Below are 21,613 nucleotides of genomic sequence, written 5' to 3'. Positions count from 1 at the left end.
TTATTTAGCACTTATGTGCAACTCATGTACCTTACATTCTCATTTGACATACATTGGACTATAAATGAGTACTTTTGAATATATATCGATTGATAGGTATGATGGGCATACTAAATATTGTTTCACAGGTTATTTGACGAAAACTTGGCTTATGAAGTCAATTTTTATGTGTTTATGTATTTTGTATGATAAATCGTATTTTGATCTTTGTTTTTTTAAAATGCCTTATTTATGTTATTATGCCCCACTGAGTGAATACTTCGCGTGTGATGATTTTCACATGTAGGTTTAGTGTACGAATCGAAGGGAGAAGTGCAACTGACATCATCTGTCAAGGGTTGCCTCATCAATAACAGTATGACATCTCTAGATGTTTATTTTGATATTACTAGTTGGCATGTACTTAGATATGTTGTAACGCTCTAATAAGATATTTGGTACTTGGTTGTAGTATTATATATGTGTGTGTGTGTGTGTGAGTGTGTGTATTTGAAGAAAATTTTATAAACTATATTATTAAATCGTTTATTCAAAGAAACAAAATTTTATTAGTTTTCAAGTACGAAAATGTTTTAAAAGTCATGTAACACATGTGACTCGTGTACAAGAACGTATACGGAAAATGGGTGTTACATTGGTGATACTTTTGGTCGTCCTTTGGAGGAAGTCATAGTTCAACCAGTGATCGTTTCTTCTGTTGGTCACCCTATGATTACTTGTAGAAAACGAGGAATTTTTAATCCCAAGCCTTTTTTTTGCTCAAAAACATAAGGATGATGATGATGAACCAAGTTCGATTACTCAAGCATTTAAGCATCCTCTTTGAAAAGAAGAAGTAGTTGCAGAATATAATGTGTTTGTGAAGAATGAGACATGGGTGCTTGAGCCATTGCTAGAAGGATGTTCGGCCATAGGATGTAAGTGGTTGTTTATAGTAAAACGCCATGCGAACGACTCGATTGCTAGGTACAAGGCTCTCCTTGTTGCACGAGGATTTTCTAAGTACCTGAGACAGGGTTTCAAAAAATAGTCCGTGACCGTGATTTCGGCCGCAATATAGCGGTTTTACCGTCGTCCGAGTTACCCGTGACACCCGCAATAGCGTCCGCGACGGCCGTAATTACGGTAAATCCGAAATAATCGAAAACGCGGCCGCGACCTCGATTTGAAACCTGCCTGAGACTAATTTTAAGGATACATTTAATCCTGTGGTAAAATTGGCTACGATTAACGTTATGTTGTCATTGGTCGTTGCTCAAGGATGGTGTTTACGTCAGGTTAACGTAAATAATTCTTTTCTTCATGGAGTGCTGAGCGAGGAGGTGTTTATGTCTCAACCGCCAGGTTTTGAACAAGTATCTGCTGATGGTTCTCGACTCGTTTGCAGGTTAAAGAAGGCATTGTACGGATTGCTCCAAGCTCCTCAGATGTGGTTTTCTAAGTTGCGACAATGTTTGTTTGACTTAGGGTTTTGTGGAACTTCAGTTGATGCTTCACTATTTGTGAGGTTGACTGATAAAGCATGTACTTTTGTTTTAATCTATGTCGATGATATTATAGTAACTGGGGAATTGAAGACTGACATTGAAGAAGTTATTAAGCTGCTTGGTAAACAGTTTTCCTTGAAGGATTTAGGTGAGCTCAGTTATTTTCTGGGATTAGAGGTTCAACGGAGTTCTGAGCAATTAGTGTTACGAGAGAGAGTTTGTTCAAGAACTTCTTGAACGTACGTGCATGGCAGAAGCAAAGCCAGCTCCCACACCTATGGTGGTTTCACCCAAGTTGACACCAGATGCCGGGAAACCTTTGTCTGATGCGTTGTTATATCGCAGCACTATTGGGGCACTGCTTTATCTGTCACACAAGGTTAGATATTGCCTTTAGTGTAAATAGGGTAGCTCAGTATATGCATCGCCCTTGTGAAGGGCATTGGTTGGCCGTTAAGCGAATTTTGCAGTATCTTAGTGGTACCATTGACCACAGGTTGGTGTTTCGTTCATCCACCTCCTCGGATGTTCAGTCGGTGACTGCGTTTGCCGACTTAGATTGGGAGAGTAATGTTGATGATCGAAGGTATGTGTCAGGTGGTTGTGTATTTCTGGGATGTAATCTGGTTTTTTGGAGTGCTAAGAGGGCCGCAAGGTCGACAACCGAGGCATAATATCAAAGTATAGCAGACACAGTATCTGAGGTGGTGTGGATTAGGTCGTTGTTGGCTGACATGGGTGAGTTACTTGCAAGTGTTCCTATTGTTTGGAACGATAACACGAATGCTATCGCCATGTGCACAAATCCCGTATTTCATGCTCGGTCAAAACACATAGAGCTCGACTTGCATTTTGTTCGAGAAAAAATCACTAATGGCGTTGTTCACGTGAATTATGTACGCAGAATATCAAGTTGCAGACGGCTTGACTAAACCTTTGTCAAGGACGTCGCATGAATTGTTTCGACAGAAGGTGCAGGTTGCTAATGCTGGAGAGAGATGATCAAAGAGGAGCAGAGAGAATGTTGAAGTGTAAATAGCATGAGCTGCTGAGGTCATGCATAGTGTGTGATGTGATGAGCTGTGCATGGGTTAACCACCTTTGTTAAAGCTGTTATGCTGACATGTATACAGTTCAAGTTTGTTACAATAGCTATATGTGCTATAAATAGCAGTGCGGCCATTCTCTCCTATTTGTTCTCATGGCTTCTCCTCATCACTGCCATATCGATCTTCAACGGCCAAAAATACAAAACCAAACTCGCTTTGTCAAAACAATAAAAAAGTAATGGGAGCATCAAAGGGTAAGAAACAGACAGAGATTTAAGGATCCTCGCATGTGTGCACTCCATGCGAAATGTAATGGGAACCCTTAGTATCTTCACGTTCAACCTTTCCAATGGCATCTCCTCTCTCCATCTTCGGTACCCATCTCATAGAGCTCTCGAAACGAGCCTGCACAGCGACGCTCATTGTTCACGACGAGGACAGCCAGGATGATGGTGCTCGTTTCAACCGGGAGAAAATGAAGACGACCAACATCATTCGTGCGCTCGAGAACTTCGAGAAATCGAACGAGGAAGATGCGGTGACAGTCCATGCGATGTCGGTCATATTCCCTTATGCCACCATGCATGTCGACATAGCCTCGCCGAAGACAAATACGTCAACCTCATCCTCCTATCGTTCCATAAGGAAGTGAAAGTTGACATTAATATGGGACCTAGCAACTCCAGTTACGCTAATGTGAAAAACGTGTTGATGAGCACGCCGTGCTCCGTCGCCATGCTCATCGAACGAGGGATCAGCTCGAAAGTCTTTGAAGAAAAATCCGGCAACTACACTCGGCAAATTGGTGGTGAGTCCGCAGAACAAAATCCTCGCCATGATGAACCATATATATATGCGTGTCGCTGAGGACATCACCTTTCAAAGTACTTTCGATCAACCAAGCGACTGCCGGACGGAGTGCGAAAACACATATCAGTACGAAAACAACGGTAGCGAGTATGGTTTTGTATTTTTGGCCGTTGAAGAACGATGTCGCAATGTTGAGTGTCGTAACCGGTTTTCGTCCGGGCACGAATTTTTTACTTGGTGGGAAAAGTGATGTGAATAAATGGTTTTTTAAAATAATTTGGGAGTCGCCATCGGCCTTTTGGGCCAGGTAGGTCGAATACCTAAAAATTATCTTTTAAAATAGTTTTTAAGAAAACAACAATTAAAAGATAAACTGATCTGCGTTTTAACCAAAAAATTCGTTCTTTTTAATAATAAAAAGGGATTCGTGGTCGGTTACGTTTAGGGAATGATTAGCACCCCTACAACGCCCAAAATTGGTACATTTTAATTAGAAATTGTCTCTATTATTAGAAATTAAAAATTAAAAATATATTTAATTTATAATCCTATTATTTTAAGATTATAATTATGAAAAATATATATTAATTTATATATATTTATAAATAAAATATTTATTTATTTAGAAATATCAGAAAAGGACTTCTAGGTGCATTAAGACAGCTCTTTTCTTTGATATTAAAAAAATAAATAAATAATTAAAACAATTAATATATAATTTATAAAATAAGATATTTATTTATTTAAAAATATCAGAAAATGAACATCCAGTTATTTTAAGATTGCCCTTTCTTAATATTGGAAAATAAATAAATATTAAAATAGGATTAAAATAAGTTAAAAAATAATTAACTAAGATAAAATACATATTTTTTATTATATAAATATATATATATTTATGGTTAAATAATAGTAATAATAATAGTAATAATAAAAAGTAAACATATAAAATTAACATATAACTAAACAATGAACAAAATTAAAACTATATATTTAAAAAAATTGAAATTAGTGACTAAATTGTAACTTAATAGAATTAAATACCTAATTCATAATTAATTATTTAAAAATTGAGTGACTAAATATGCTATTCTCCTTATTTATTAATTTAGTGACTAAACTAAAATTATATAAAATTCGAATATCAGATTAAAATAAATTAAAAATATGTACTCGGAATTAAAATATTAATTAACAAAATTACAAGGACTAAATCTATTATTTATCCTAAAATATACTATTTAATACTAATAAGGACTAAAACATAATAAAATAAAATTCGAAGGCTGAATTAGAACATTTAGAAGTTAGTTTCAGTGACTAAAATGAATAATTACAAAACTCGGATGGCTACAGAAAGGGTTTAGCCATACATGTAAATTACGCATATACCCCTTCTCAAAACGACATCGTTCGGGAAGGGATATATATACCCCTTCATAGCTGGCTCGAAGGGCCAGCCGCCTCATTCTCTCGTTTCTCTTCTCTCTAACTGAGAGAATTCTCTCTCGGTTCTCTCTTCAATTCCCTCATCTGAGGGAATTGAGCTCCGGCCGACGGCCGCGCTTTGGTCTCGACCACCGCCGCCGGCTACCGTATACGGTGGTCGGATTTTACATAAAGACCCCAAAATAAAGCCCCGAACCTTCCAAGGCCGAATCTGGCCTTGGTTTGCCCTAAAAAAACTCTTGATCGGAGCAGATCTATAGAAATACCTTCGGGTATTTCGAATGTTTCCTCGGCACGTAGCGTCTCCGGTCACCGCGTGGTTTCCTCGGTAAGTTCTTTCTCCTTTCTTTCTTTCTGTTTTGTTTGCTGCTGAGGGTTGTTATTATTTTTTCTTTGTTTTCTGTTGTCTGTTCGGTATCTCTTCGTTGCTCTCTCTGGTCTGTTGGTTGCTGTCTCCGTTCTTTGCTTGTTGTCTCCTTGTTTTCCGTGGCTGTTGGGTTTTTTTTTCATTCTTGCAGGGAACGGTGGCTTTTATAGCCACCTCGGTGCTCTTCTTCGAACTGGTTAAAGAATGTAAGCCTCGGTGAGTCACCAAAGCTAGGCTGGTGACTCACCGTAGGGATGGTCGTGGGATGCCATCTGGTGTTCTGGAATTCTCGTTTGGTGTCGTGGCAACGATGGAGCAGCGTGGAGGTTTCTGGCGAGGCGGCGGCTGAACATAGCCCTAGGGTTATGATACCCTAGGATTTTCTTTGCTGGAGTCATTTGGGCCGTTGGATCAAAACTAGATCCAACGGCAGCAAGTTGAGGCGGCTGGATGATGATATGGAAACCCTAATCTAGTTTTAGGGTTTAGCTTGGGCCAGAATTGGGCTCAGGGATCCATTTTAATTGGGCCTGTAATATAATAAAATTAATAATAAATAATAATATTAATAATAATAATAATAATAAATAATAATAATAATAATAATAAAAATCAAATGTAAAAAAAACTAATGTCTTCATTGAGAAGCCACGAGAACAAATCGGAGAGTATGATTGGTATTATCCGGTTCTACATGCAAAGTTGTTGTTTTTTATGGGAAGGGAATTGTAAAGCCTAAAATATGTGGTCAATGTTTTTTTATTTGTTTCATGGAATCTAGTGTTTATATCCGGATTCTCTGAGTCAACTCTGCAGCTTGGTAAGGTTGGTAATCTATATCCTCTTTTGCGGCTGAAGAAAATGACATTTTTTTTTGTTTATTGTCAAAGTCAGATTTCTGTTAATGAGCTAACAAGTTAATAGCTAAGAGACTTAAACAAAACATTCCGTTCGAACCAAACACACTTAATTTTTAAACCGATGATCAGAAGAAACTATTCGTATAATTTACCCAATAGTAAAATTCCATATATATGTTTAAATTTTTTATAAAATCATACATTAATATGATTAAAATTCATATTGTCTTTCCGCAATGATACTATTATGATTTGATCTTTATAAATTATAATTATATGTTAATTCACTAATCATTTAAGGAAACCGATTCAGATTGAGGGCAACAAGTGACTTCTCCAAGATCATTTTGGGAGTAGATGTCTCCTTAACAGGGTATAGTATAATATAGCTAAGAAAGCTATCCAAAAGGGTTGAAACGAATCACCTACGGCCCCATTGTCAACATAAAGCCACTAACAGTATTCACAGTATGGCACAACGTAAATACATAGTTAAGGGTTGATTGAATTCCTAGTGTAACGTGAATGATGGAAACAAACCAACTAGCAAAAAATTCCAATTTTCAGCAGGCCTTCTCTATGAGTCCACTTTCTCTTCATCAGAAGGCGTAAGCCGCATCCTTTTTGCTACTGGTTGCTCGGCTATTTCTGCTGACATGTCATTGCTGGTTATTTGCACATCATGGTCATTTGTGTCCTTGTTTTCAACCATTTCTGAATCCTGATTCAACTGGTTCAACACTGTACTTGGATTCTGATGCGTGAACATAGTTGAATTATCTTCGTGTGGGAAGTCATCAGCTTTAGCCTCCTTGTTTTCAACAGGTTCTGAATCCTGATCCAACCGTTTCAACAACATATCGGGGTTTCTAGACAATGATAGAGTTGAATTATCCACGGATGGAAGGTCTTCACCAATTGTTTGCACATTATCATCTATGGCCTTGTTCTCAACCTTTTCGGCATTATTTTTAATGAGTTCAGGGTCCTGATCCAACCGGTTCACCGCTGCACCAGGATTTTGATGCAACAATAAAGGTAAATCATCGGTTGAGCAAAGGTCTGCATCCACAGTGCTAATCCAGGTCTTGACAGTGTCCTCCGAAGCTCCACAAACTTCACTGATAGACGTCTCCAGCACCTCAACGGAGGCAGGCATGGAAACTTTCTTCAGAGACACTACATTTTCCACGAGATGAGACTGTTCCTGAACTGTATCCCGTCTTTGGATTCGTTCCTCATTAACCTGAAAGGGATTACATTCAATAATCCCAATATCATCATCTTCATCACCAGAGGCAGATGTTTCAGAAGATGTGTCAACTTCATGATCTCCTTGCATGGAAATTTCAGGATTCCATGTACTTCCCATGCCAAAACCTCCTGATGAATATGGAGGTTCACAAGCTTGAGGTGTGATTCCAGAGAACTGCGGAAAACCAGTTTCTCCAGAAGCCAAATAAGTAAACTGTTGACCAGTTTGCACTTCCTGTAAATAAAACAGATTATTTGTAATGGATATGGAAATCCAAGAAAACGTAAAACAAGAATATCAAATTGCAGAAATCCCTCTATTTATCAATTTCTCACAGTTATCGATTTTCCATCATTTTTCTGGTATGCCTCCATCTCTAACATAGCATCAGAAGGTATAGTAAGGAAGTATCATCGGGTTACCATTGCACCAAAACCATTTAAAACCTAAATGTGAGAAGAAAAACATCATAAGAATGATGAAATCCAATACCTCTGTTGGTGATATAGCCTCATTCAGATTGTAATATGGAGGCTGGTCAAAAGATTGAAATTGTCCGAGCAAAGGCCCTGTTGTAACTCCTGGATCAAAAAACTCCCTGAGAACCAGACCAGAATCATTAACACTCCCCATGTTTCTCATAGAAGATGATGCTAACAGAGTCATTTCAATCTCTCGACCTGCTTGAGAATCTAAATTCCCATGATCAGCTACTTCTGTACTGAAACTCCCTGAAATAAACTCCATGCCGTTTTCATTTTTAATCTTTTCAGAAGAATTATTGTCATCACTGCAATGAGATGAACTGATTTCCTGAGAACGAACTTCTAGGAGTTCAAAAATTAACTTCTGGATGAGAGTGCGCTTTAGAGATGCCTCAGTAGGTGGAAACCAATCCAAATTAAGCTGGGCGACAAAGGGAAAAATAGTATAAAACCCATGGATTAATTTTTCTGAACATATGACAAATATATAGATCGATCACAACACAAGTAGTCAACTGGTTATTCTCAGGTTATCTTAAAGAAACTTTTAACTTGGTTCCTCGTCCTGAGACCAAAGTCCAGAACATTTTCCCATTAAAGCATTTTCACGACAACTCAAAACCTTAGATCACATCATTGCTAAATGGACAAATAAAAAATAAAAAATAAAAAGGTACAAGTTATTAAAATTATAAATAATAACATAGAAAGAAAAGAAAAAAAAAGATTGTGCTTGGATGAGTCTTCCATACAGTATCAGACAAAAAGCAACAACTGAACTATGAACCAAAATACCTATGTTGACCACTTACAAAATTAGAGAACTTGATTATTTTGAAGGGGTTGAAGTTAGGAGGAGCTTCAGCTAAAAAGAGCTCTAGATAGTGGAGTAAGAAAAGGCCGCAATCAAATGAATTCTCCTGCTGTGGCAGCTGACAATAAAGATACAAATTATTAGAGAAAAATGCATTATACACAGCCACGAGAAAGACAGCAACTAAGCAATCATCAAGTGTATAACAACAAAGTTACAAAGATGCAAGGCATGACACATTTAGTTCTTCATTTTCCTTCTTTCCCTTTTCAACTTTGCAGTCCCCAACTAAAATAAAGAAGTCAGTTCTCTACTTTACATGCAAGCATACAGACAAAGTTGCAAATTAAATTAATAATCTGAATATATACCCAGAGAGATGACAGGAATACAATCATATAAAAATTAAAGGGCAAACATAAGCACAAACGTGTATCACAACTTCACTTCTCTAGTGAAAAAGGGATTTGTTCTTTGTAAGCTGACATTAAGTGTTAAATATCCTTATAGTGCAAAAAGTATATTTTTTTGATAGAAGATGAGGCCTCATAAAAACCCCCTTTATTTTACCCTCCATGTTATGAAAGTAACATGAAGGGCCTTGAAAGGAGGAAAAGAGCGCCTATAGTTATATTAAACAGTAGAAATAGTACATAGCCAGCCCTTACAACAACCAACAATTCCCAAAACACATAAGACTTAAAGACCACTATCAGCTGGACAACGTAGTCACTAATACCATAAGACTATTAACCAAAAACTGCAGAACAAAGTGAAACAAACATACTAACTCCCCAACTACTAAGAAAGCAAATCAACCTATACCATCCTTAGCTAATCTGTCCGCTTCCCAATTAGCAGCCCTCAAGATAAGCCTTCACGAAATGTCCAACCCTTCCATAGTAGAGACTATCTCCTTCACCAAAGGTTGGAATAAAGGGGTGCTTAGTTCCGGATTTTTGATCCACTTCAGCGCGTTGGATGAATCCGATTCTAAAATTATCTTCTGGTTACATACCCCACCTGAATCAATAAGCAAGCCCAACCCCCTCTTAATCGCCAGAAGTTCAGCCATAATCGGGGGACCTCCCCCAACATTTTCAGCAAACCAATGACTCAACTTACCACTGCTGTCCCTAATCAGGCCTCCTATACCTCCTTTGCTCCACCCCTTCACCATTGCTCCATCAACATTAATCTTTATGAACCCAACTGGAGGAGGAACCCAGCACGAAGGCTTGGATCTTACTTTGTGGCTGACCATTGAATCTGCAAGTGTTAAATCACCCACCAGAGAATCAAAAGGAATATGCGAATCAAAACTAGCAGCAAACCAAGAAACTATTCTAAACCGAGCAATAAAGAACAACAACACCACATCTAACTTCCCTTTCTTAAAAATGACTTCATTCCTAATTTTCCAGACCGTCCACAAGACTGCCCTTGGAATGACTTTCCAAATAATAGAATTCGGAAGAAGCTCGTCCCACTGTGTGATGCACTCTAAAGGTTTACTAGGAATCACCCAATCAACATCCCACAAATTCAAAAATCTGACCCACAGTCCCCAAGCAACCTCACAATGCAGAAAGAGATGGGGAACAGATTCACCAAATCTGCCACACAACGGGCATAAGGGATCTTCAATTCCAGCCACTCCGCGCTTTAACAATTCTGCCTTAACCGCCACTCTCATATGAACTACTTGCCATAAAAAGGTTTCAACACGGGGAGGTGCTATCCCTACCCAAACATTTCTGTCCCAAAAATCCTGATTCCCCTCAATACCATCCGAGTCAAAGAAACTCTTGATACATGAATTAGTAGAGTAACAGCCCTCTCCATTCCCTAACCAAATCCAACAGTCTTCCTCTTCATGCGACAAAGAGGAGTTGTTCAACAAAGAAATCAGATGCAACCATTGGTCAACCTCCCAATCCACCAGATTTCTCCTGAATTGAATATCCCACACCCAGCCTGCAGCATTACTCTCCCTAAATTCCACTACTTTCCCCTCTTTATTCGTCGAAAGAGTATACAATCTGGGGAACAAATCTTTGAGGGGGACTTCACCCAACCAAGCATCATTCCAAAAAGCCACAGAATGGCCATTTCCAGTTTTCCACCTCAAATTTCTCCTAATGCAGACACCAAATCCATCATTAGAAAAGAAGTTATTTATCACTCCTCTCCAAATTCAAGAGGCACGAGCAGTCAAAGAACTCTCAACCTTTTTGGAGTTCGGGTCCAAATTATTAACACAACAGACTACTCTCTTCCACCAAGAATCCTTTTCAGAGGCAAACTTCCAAACCCATTTACCCAACAATGCTCTATTCAGAATAGCTAAGTTCGGGATCCCTAGACCCCCCAACCTTCTCGGCTTACTGACCAAACCCCAATTCACCCAATGAATGTTTCTTTTATCATTCGACCCCCCCCATAAAAATGTTGCCATTATAGAGTTTAATTTTTGCAGCACCGCTAATGGAATTCGAAATAAAGATAGGAAATAAGTGGGAAGAGAGCACAAAACAGATTTGATCAACACCACCCTCCCTGCTAATGCTAGAGAATTTACCTTCCAGCCCGACAGCCTATTATAAAAATTCTGCACTATTGGCTCCCACATTGCAACAGAATTTCTCCTAGTCCCCAGAGGCAGGCCTAAATACTCTGCTGGAAATTTACCCACTGAGCAACCAATTTCCTTAGACCAGTCAGCAATCACATCCTCCTCAATATTGATTCCGTAAATTTTGCTCTTGACTAGGTTAATCTTCAACCCCACCAATATCTCGTAAATCAAACGCACCCTTCTAACATTCTTCAGATCCCGAATTGAAGCCTTTGAAAAAATAATAAGATCATCCGCAAATTGTAAGTGCGATAGCTTGAATATACGATCATTGGCTCCCAACTCAAAACCCGAAAACAGTCCCAAGTCCACAGCTTTAGTTAACATCAAATGAAGCAATTCACCACCCAAATTAAACAACAAGGGTGATAACGAACATCCCTGTCTAAGACCTCTTTTTGTATGAATTTTCTCAGTAGGAGTCCCATTCAGTAAGACAGAAACTGAAGCAGTTGACATACACTGAAACATCCAAGAACGCCATTTTTCGCCAAACCCCATTTTACCCAAAATTTTCAACAAAATTCCCCAATCAACTGAATCATATGCTCTCTGAAAATCCACCTTAAAAACCACCCCCTTCAACCCTTTCTTCCTCCAAAAGTCGATTCCTTCATTCGCTATGAAGGAGCAGTCCAGAATGCTCCTCCCTCGGATAAAAGCAAATTGGGACGGACTAATAATGTCATTAATGCAAAAACTGAACCTCCTAGCCAAGACCTTTGACAAAATTTTGTATAGCCCTCCCACAAGGCTAATAGGCCTAAAATCCCCCATCCCCTCCGGGTTAATCTTCTTAGGAATAAGAGAAATATAAGAATGATTCACCTCTAGATCCCACTCCTTCCCCTCGAAAAAATCCTTAAAAAACAGCATAATATCCTCTTTCAAACTAGACCAGAATTTCTTGAAAAAGCCTAAATTCAAGCCATCCGGGCCAGGAGCTTTGTTACTATCCGAATCAGCAATTGCTCTCCAAACTTCTTCTTCCGAAAATGGCTTTTCAAGTGCTAACCTCTGCTCTTCCGATAATCTTCGAAATTCCAGATTTATATCCTCAGCCTCCAACGAATTTTCCTGAGAAAACAGACCATTGAAAAACTCGACTACAGAATTTCTAATTGAGATAGGATCTTCTATGACTTCATTCCCCACCAAAAGTGACTTAATACCATTGTTTCTCCCTCTAACTGAAGCAGTTTGGTGGAAGAATTTTGTGTTCTTATCACCCTCCAATCGCCATTTCAATCTCGATTTTTGCAACCAAATCGATTCCTCTTTCTTTTGAAGGTCCCATAACTCCCTCTTTGCTTCAATTATTGACCTCATTGTCACCGTGGGAAGGCCTTGTTGCATATCCAACTCCATTTCATGAATTCTTCCCTCCAACTTTTTAATTTTTCCAGGCAATTCGAAATAACCCCTCCCAGACCATCTCATTATCACGCCCTTCACCCTCCTAAACACCATAGATATGGACTTCCCCTTTTCCTCTTTGCAAATAATATCCAGCTCCTTACCCATCATCTCGGTAAAACTCTCCTCCTCCATAACATAGTTAAACAACCTAAACGGCTTCCGGCCCCAATTGCAATCCTTGTTCTCCAGCATCACAATATTATGATCAGAAACTGACCTTGCCTGTAGTGACTGACTTAGCTTCGGGAACAAGCTGACTAATCTCTGATCCACCAAAAAACGATCCAACCTCTCAAACGTAGGAAGTTCCCTGTTATTACACCAAGTAAACCGACCACCCGACAAAGGCAAATCTAGCAGATTAGCCTTACTCACAAAGTCCCTGAAAATATTCATGGTCACCGAATTCACAACTCCTCCTTCTTTCTCCTCCTGTGACAAAACTACATTGAAATCTCCTCCTACGCATACTGGACATTCCACATTACCCAAAAAGGATAATAGTTCCCTGAAAAATGCCTCTTTCTCTGCGTCCAAACTAGGGCCATACACATTAATGAAACAGTAGCTTCCTGGTAGTCCCACCATTGTTCCTTTTAAAGCTACAAATCTGCTATACAGGGCTACCTCTTCCATCACAAATTCCTTCTGATTCCACAATGTTATTAATCCACCAGCAAAACCTATGGAAGGGGCTACAGCCGATCCAGTAAGTAATTTCCCCCCCATTTTCCTCACTAACACATGACTGACAACCTCCAATTTGGACTCTTGCAAGAATAGAATTGTAGGTTTTTTATCATCCACAAACCTCCTAATAGCTCGAGCTTTCACTCTCCTACCCAAACCCCTTACATTCCAAGACATCATCGACCACTCAACCATCCATAGTATATCATAACCTTGCAACTCAGCTACAACTACTGACTCTCCTTCGAATTACTTTCATTCACCAACGGAACCATCTTAGCCATCTTAGCCATAAAAGCTTCCTCTCCTCCTTTAAATTTCACCCCCAACAATTTGGACACATTCCAACACTCCAATGCCTCTGCCACCCCCTCATTCTCCTTCTCTGCAAAGGAAGCTAAGTCCTTGCCATTGCAACTCTTAACTTCCCACCTCCTAGAATAGACATTCTTATAAAAACCTCTTTCAATATTACTTACCGACGCACTTCTCCCAGAATGCCGACGCCTCACCGGTGACATAATCTGATTCTGCAAATATACCGCAGATTGCTCACCAATTGCCATTTCTGCAGATTGGATACGAACAGTATTCGACCTTAATAACCCTTGAACAGGCCCATTCGTTTGACTTCTGACCAAGCTGGTATTAAGCCCATTATCTTGTACACCCTTATCCTGGCCCAAGTTGACTTCTTCCACAGCTCTTTTATTTTCTCTTTCTTCATTAAAATCCTCTGACAATCTCTGTTGACTGGTACCATCACCTACTGCTGTTACCTCCGCAGAACAAAAGTCATTAGCCAACAAATGTTTAGTCCCTTCAATTAAATTCAAATTTCCATCGATAACCGTATCAACCCCTTTTTCATCTCCCCGTACCCATGCTTCAACCCTGTCCTGAGAGTCTGACACAGACTGATCTCCCCACTGCTCATCCTTTCCCTGCTGGACATCCTTCTGGCTCCAGACCGGCGAAAACCCCTCACTAGAAGCCACTGTTCCGTCATCTTCAGCCATATCCTCTAACTCCGGAAAAAACTCATCACTACCTTCCACCTTAATCTTAATCATGAATGACCTTCCATACGTATTTATAATGACATGGGGAGGAATATCAAAGGGACTTTCAACCCTCAATAACATATAAGCTACTCTACAATCCACTCTGTTAGCAGTTTGTTCCTGTATCTTAACTAGCTTGCCCCATCTCGACGCCAAGCTTGTGAAGAAAGGAACTGACCAACAATTCAGAGGAACTCCAATCAAAGAAACTGCACAATAAGGCAATGGCACCCCCTCTTCTTCCATAACTTGCTCCAACCTCTCGAACCAGAAGGACAAGATCTCCCATTTGTTTTCCATCGTTGCGACTTTCTCCTCAACAGTCTGGAAAACTACCAGACAAGCTTTTTTTGCATAACCCCATTGAATCACTTTTACATTGATTCCTTCAGTCCTTAGCGCCCTTTGCACAAACTCAACTTTGAATAATGGCTTACAAATACCAGTTAACGACGATCTCAGCCATGATCTATCCTCCATTGGAATAAAGACTTCCAACTTCTTCTTCACCTCTTTCTTAGCTCCAAAACTCCCCGCTTTCTGGCCCTCAACTTCTTTCGCACCCACAACCATCTCCTTATATGACCTTCCATTGCGAAACTTATTCATCATCTCCATCTTTCCAGAACCTGCCACTTGAGATGATGGTAGTTCCCTGAGCATCCCATCTACACCAGCATCTGTAGACCTCGGCCCACTAGTATGTTTGAGGCTCCTCGGTATACTTTTCTTCTGATATTTGGCAATCGACACCAATATTCTCCTCCCATCGACCGATGCGTTGTTCATCTTTCCAATTGCTAGATGCATATCATCTTTGCAAGCAAAATGCACAAAGGCAAACGTACTATCCTTGTAATAAGGTCTCCTATTAACAAATGGAATGAACACCTTAATCACCTTACCATAATGACTAAAACGCTCCCATAATACATTTCTATGCACTCGCCTACTTAAATTATCCACGAATACAACCCACGATATTGCTCCAGGCGGAGACATACTACTGCCCGGACGAACAAGACCCTTCGAACTCTCTCTCGCTCTCTCTCTACCTTTCTCGCTCATTATCCTTCCAATGTCTGTTTCGTGCAAAAAGTATATTTATCATGACATTAAGTGGAGGTAGGATAAGTAATCTCTTTGAATGATAGGTTAACACGCTGCTCCAAGACAACAACAGCCCAACCCCAGAAAAAAAAACAAGATTATCAGATAAATTCAAGTACAGAATTAAACGGGACAAGAGATCATAATATTTGGAATATTCTCCTCTCTTCTTGAATCCCTCAGAGTTGTTAAGGAAATTCTTATTCCAAGACTATCATGAAATAGCTAAATATTAAACCAAAGTTAGCTGTACCTCGAGTGAGACAAACCGCAAGTTCAAGAATTTTGAAGAAAAATCTTCAGATGTCTCCTTGTGCCTCTCTTTCCACTCTTCCCAAAGGTAACTGTTAATTTCAAGAACAAAAGTCAGGCCGAGAAATTATGCGATATACCATTCAAAATGCATACTAACTAAGTAGGGGGGAGGGGGTTTAAATATCCAAACAAGCACACAAGGTTGAAATTAAAGACGTAGATGAAAAGAATCAAAGATTCAACATGATGGACGGGAAGAAATTATTCAATAAAGAAGTGTATGACTACATTGGACAAAAGTGGAAAAGATCAATTCTTAAAAGGGCTATACAAGACCAGTAAATACAAATATGGATTGGACCCCGTCATTTTATTAAAAAAAAACTCAGTTGTACGTTTGCGGAAAACTAGCAAGGACCAAGTGTGTTATACAAGGGTTCACACATAATCCTAGAGAAAATTATGAAAATAAATTTGCATAAATTCTGAGTAACTAGCAGCAAATTTTGTTCAATATAAACATACTAAACATAGCAAAGATATATGGTATGACAGTTTAAGAGATGAAAAACAGAAATTAATAATCTAGAAAAAAATATCAGCACTTTTAACTTAGAAAAGCAAATCAGTAAAGGCATTGAAACCTAACAAGGTAAACTTACATGCAAATGTATTTATGAACTCAAATATATTGTGTAAAAGCATTAAAATACCTTTGGACTAGATTTTTAAGACCTGCATGGTTTCCTCTGATAGAATCCATGTGCAATATGCATGGTACCTTCGATGATTTGGCCAAATCCTCATCTGAACAGAAAAAATATGCATGAATAAAAGGCCTATTCCCCAAAAGCTCTTGTCCAGTCAAACAAGAATATACCTTTAAAAGCAGCCACTTCACCAGGATGACATATGACTAGCAAACTCCAATGAAGGCTGTGAGTAATATGCAAATACACTTAATGTTAGCTCATAAGTTCTTATATGTATTTCTTAAAACAAATGACTCTGAGGACAAATTTCTTACTTGAAATTTACTGGTATAAAGATGTAATCTTTTCCAAACATGTCCAATTTTCTTGTCCATTTACGAACTCGCACGAAAGCAGCCCTGCCATCAGAAATACTGGATGGATCTTTGTCAAGATCAGCAAGTTTCCGAAAGAAAAAACTATTAAAAAAATGGAATCTCTGCCTTTCTTCAGGTTCTATCTGATTCTTTAAATACCTGTCAAAAAAAATTTATATTCCAAACTTGAGCCTGCACCATTCCTTAAAAATAGAAACATATGCATGATAAAAGAATTAAAATGATCTTACTTAATGTAGAAGTCAATGATCGTATCATTGATGAAGGTCTCTGGTTCTAACAGATCAACATCTCTCTTGCTAATGGAAACAGCATCAAAATCACCTTTTGGATATATAACCTCCTCAAAAGGCTCATCAAAACTGCAAATCAGGTGTTGTTGGCATAGAGCATAAGCAAGACTGGGTCATGAAATCGGTAAACAAACTTGAAACAATAAAGAAAATATGGACTTTTAACCCCTTTGTGTGTGTGTGTGTGTGTTGAAGGGAGAAAAGAGAGAGAAAGGGGTTGATGTCCCATAACTTACTTTGGAAAATAAGACTTATGTATTGGTGAATCATCCCCATCCATTTCCATCAGTGGACTGAAAATAAAAATGAGTATTTTAGCCATGCTCTTAGATTTAACATCATAATATCATGACAGGCACGAAAGTATCAGTCTTTGTTAAGGCAACAAAAATTGCAAATGGAACTCTAAGCAGCCAATTGGAGTTGAATGACAACTTTGAAAGGAAACGTATATTTAGAAGCTTACTCAAACACAATATTCCACATGGCCAGGTATTTATGATTTAATGAAGTGATTGCTTCCTGTTTCTCAGACCATCTGGAGTCAAATACCGTGAACTTTAATTCCTCAATAACTGGAATACACATGAGCAAATAAAGTCAGATAAAATGAAGGAAAAGAAAAATATTAGCTGAGAACTAATTCCCATATGATGATCAGAGTATACGATAAACTTAGGCCAAGGCTTCAAACCAAACAAAGAAAAATAACTGAACAAGGTTAAAACATATCCTCAAAAATCTTCACCCATATAGGCAAACAAATGTATGGATCTACGAAAATATGAAACAAATTTTACAAGGAACAAAATAAAAAAATAGCTATGTAAGGCCACTAACATGAAGTGCTACATTCATTCTCAGCCTCTGCCGCAACCTTTGAGAGGACTTTCAGATTGACAATCATACACCCACCCTACGATGCAGTCCACACAAAAAACTGCATACTGTTAAAATCAAGATGTACAAAAGCACTAACCTAAAACGTTTCCATTCATGACTCACCCTTTGAAACCACTGACAATGGATGTTAATAATATCATCAACTCCCCTTTCAAAACTAAAGGCCACATGGTGATAACTCACAGTTGAGCACTCAATTTTGATGCCATCAGGAGAAAAAATGACTGATACCCCTGTATAATAATTATCTTGATATACAACATATTCCGGACATATAACAACTTCTCTATCTATGTTATCCTGCCAAAAAAAAAAGGATAATTGAAACAACTAAGAAAAGCCTTCAGAATATCACGTACTAATAATATTGATCTTATTGGCTAATAATTTTCTCTAGAACTGTTTTAACATTCAACTAAAGAAAAAAATTAAAATAACATCATCGAGAGGGTAAATATTAAAATAACTATACCCAGAGTTTTAACTCAGGCAATAGCCTACTTGGCATAAGAATGAAACCTCTAAAGATGAAAACCCCTAATATCTGTTACTAATAAATTTAAAAGGAAAGGAAATTACCATAGGGATATTTCCATCAAAATGATCTACCACATTGCCATTCAAAGAAACTGAAAAATGCAGATAAAAAGATTTAGAAAATATTAAGAACCCCTAAAAACAATTGGGAAATGAACATAAAATTTCCAATCCAAAGGAATACCATTATCCTCTGCTACATCAGAAATAGGATTTGATGTGGATCTTTCACTCATGCTTCCATTACCATCTGAAGTCATATCAACTGGCTCGTTCTGCAAGAGATATAACAATCTAAGTGCAAGCCAAATTGAACTTAATTCAAAATGTAATTTAGGAATAACTGGAAAAGTACAATTAATGGAGAACTTGAAAGGGGACAGCTTAATTGTCTTTTCCCAGGTGAAGGTGCTTCAGAAAATGAATTTCTAGACTCAAACTCAGGAAAGGTACTTCCACACTTATGCATATATTTTTCTAAGTCTGGCTGTTGTTCAGAACTTGTGGACTTCGACTCTGGGGAAACATCCAGCTCAGTGTTTCCTTCCTTGGCAAATTCATTTTCACCAGGACCCAGCGAGGCAGCAGGAGTAGCCCCATCAATTCCACCAACATCTATGCAAGGAATGTTGTCCATTTCTTTTCTCTGAACCGCAGCACCATGGGCAACTTAAAGCAAATGCAAAATAATTACTATCAGAATGCCGAGAATTAAATATGAAATATCCACACATGATTCAACAATTATCCTACAATACAAGTTTTTGAATAAATTTTGCATATAACATTACTTTAACCACCAAATTCAACAACCATTGCTGAACAAAGAGAATACAATTCATACTTTTTAAACTCAATCACCACATATACAGAAAAGAAGAAAACCAATAATTAAATCTATAGAGAATTCCCTGTAGCATATAAAGAAACAGATAACCCAAACCCAAGCAATCCAAAGAGGAACATATGTTTTCATGCTAGTAAAAGAAAAGACTATCAGCTTAAAAGACAAAAGTCAATCTTCACATCGATCAAACAATCTAGAGGATTGTAATTTGCAGTATTTCCACATCTTGATCGCCATTACTCGACAAGGGATTAGAACTAAACTCTCAATCTACTAATGGCCACGGACCCGGAAACATTCCAGTTCACTGGATGTGAATTCAGAGCCCGCATTCACTAAATTATGGAGTTCAAATCAAAACAGTCATTGCAAACTGTTCCCCACAACCTCGTTGCAAAGTTGATACGACCAAATTCATACAATTATTAACTACATATGATTCACTTCGTTTTCATTGCCCTAACCTTACTAAAAAAGGTAAGGGTTTTGTCCATTTAAAATTTGACAGAAAATCCGATCGTTTTCTAGGGGCTTTTTACAGCGCCCAAAAAATATTTAAAATGAAAATAATAAATAAAATGAAAAAAATCTTTGTTTTAGAAACTTACCGCATTCGAGAAACTGACATTCCATAGTCGCCGGGTCATCGGAATTAGGGTTTCTCAATTTGCAAAAGCATTTATCAGCTGTCAATTCTGAAATCCCGTCTTCCTCCTTGAATTCGAACACTTCGAAACCGTTGTTCATCGGCGCGTGAGAGAACTATATGTTAAAACGAACAAACGTGTTGGTAACTCGGTGAGTCGGAAATCGAAACTCAGTGAGTAAACGTGTAGGAGACCAATTATTACCCGCGATCTTCCAAGAAGGAGAGGAAAGGCACTGCCCTAATTTCCGAGTAAAAGAACGAATTAGATTAGAAGAAATCCAGTTCGAGTAAAAACTAGGGTAAAATATACATTTAGTACCTAAACTATAAGTTTTAGTCTATTTTAGTATTTATACTTTCAATTTTTTTAAAATCACGTCTAACATTTAATTTTATTTCATTTTAGTACCCTCACCGTTAAAGACTTAATGCACGGGCTGACGGTGCATATATCCGGTGAAACGATCAATCTGAACTGTGGACCACGAGAGAGTGATGAGTCTACCAACATAGTCCAATTTCAGGCCCATCGAACGATTGACAACGGAGATCAGAGGATGAAAAAATCGAAGAGTTCATCGTCAATTTGGGAAGATTGAAGCATTTCCCGGTGAAACGAAGGTCAAAATTGCCTTTAGCGGGTCGAAAAAGTACAAATTAAAAAGTTTGATTTTCATCAGTCGACGACTGACGACTGACGACTATAGACATGGCGGGTCGATGAGCTCTTCTGTTAAATTTTTAATGGAATGGTACTAAAATGAAATACTAAGTATAGTTTTGAAGAAAAGTAGAAGTTTACGTACTAAATGCATAGTTTAACCTAAAAATATTACAAACGTGTTGGGTTTAGGATAATTAAGTAACGCGCAAGTTCAGAGAGTACATAACACGAATCAATCAGGCGATAGAAAAAATAAATGAACAATTATCTTGGCGCGTAGGGTTTGGTTTATAGGAAGTTAATGGGACAGGGAAAAGGGATTTATTGGAAGTGTCCCCTCTTAATTTGGATAGTTTTATGTATTGCCGCTAGACCTTTTTAGGTAATTTAATAGTGATCTGATTAGCACGAATCAAATGACATCGGTGATAAAAGAATTGTTGTAATTTCTTGAGCAATTGGAATGTCAGGGGTGTGAATACTAATTGGATAGTTTTATGTATTGCCGCTAGACCTTTTTAGGTAATTTAATAGTGATCTGATTAGCACGAATCAAATGGCATCGGTGATAAAAGAATTGTTGTAATTTCTTGAGCAATTGAAATGTCAGGGGTGTGAATACTAAATGTCAAATAGTTGAAAGTTATATGTTATTTTGAATAAATATTATCTTATACTTACATCAGATTGATCAAAAAAATTATTAGTGATATGATTAACACTAAAGTTTTTATTGTAGATTTGTTTAATTTGATATTTAAACCTCAACATCTTACTAATTCCATAATTAACAATTAATTATGGTAATTAATATTATTGAATTCTAATTAATCTGATTATTTGAATAGATTAAATAAGAAAATTAACAATTCAACTAG

The 21,613-nt window shown here is 37.9% G+C and overlaps 1 protein-coding gene across 3 annotated transcripts; it reads right to left on the bottom strand.

The window, feature by feature from the left end:
• Positions 1 to 6,382: 6,382 nt before the first annotated feature.
• Positions 6,383 to 20,349, bottom strand: LOC120156094 (probable ubiquitin-like-specific protease 2B). Of its 3 annotated transcripts, none has more exons than XM_039167515.1 (16): positions 20,031 to 20,349; positions 18,931 to 19,244; positions 18,760 to 18,850; positions 18,618 to 18,667; positions 18,141 to 18,338; positions 17,976 to 18,051; positions 17,602 to 17,710; positions 17,372 to 17,428; positions 17,073 to 17,204; positions 16,780 to 16,980; positions 16,633 to 16,688; positions 16,466 to 16,559; positions 15,751 to 15,841; positions 8,575 to 8,694; positions 7,770 to 8,183; positions 6,383 to 7,511 (listed from the first exon to the last, which is right to left on the bottom strand). In XM_039167515.1, exons 1-16 carry the CDS (start codon positions 20,167 to 20,169, stop codon positions 6,600 to 6,602), a joined length of 3,054 nt encoding a protein of 1,017 aa, XP_039023446.1. In that variant the 5' UTR covers positions 20,170 to 20,349; the 3' UTR covers positions 6,383 to 6,599. The 3 variants fall into 3 exon arrangements, with proteins under 3 accessions (XP_039023446.1, XP_039023453.1, XP_039023457.1); XM_039167522.1 differs by having other exon boundaries at positions 18,931 to 19,190; XM_039167526.1 differs by lacking the exon at positions 8,575 to 8,694.
• Positions 20,350 to 21,613: the final 1,264 nt, after the last annotated feature.

This window comes from Hibiscus syriacus, unplaced genomic scaffold (genome assembly GCF_006381635.1).
Source record: "Hibiscus syriacus cultivar Baekdansim isolate YM2019G1 unplaced genomic scaffold, ASM638163v2 tig00002840_pilon, whole genome shotgun sequence".
In the NCBI taxonomy this organism is placed as follows: Eukaryota; Viridiplantae; Streptophyta; class Magnoliopsida; order Malvales; family Malvaceae; genus Hibiscus; species Hibiscus syriacus.
Note: the sequence above shows the minus strand (reverse complement) of the source record. Positions and strands in the feature narration are given on the sequence as shown.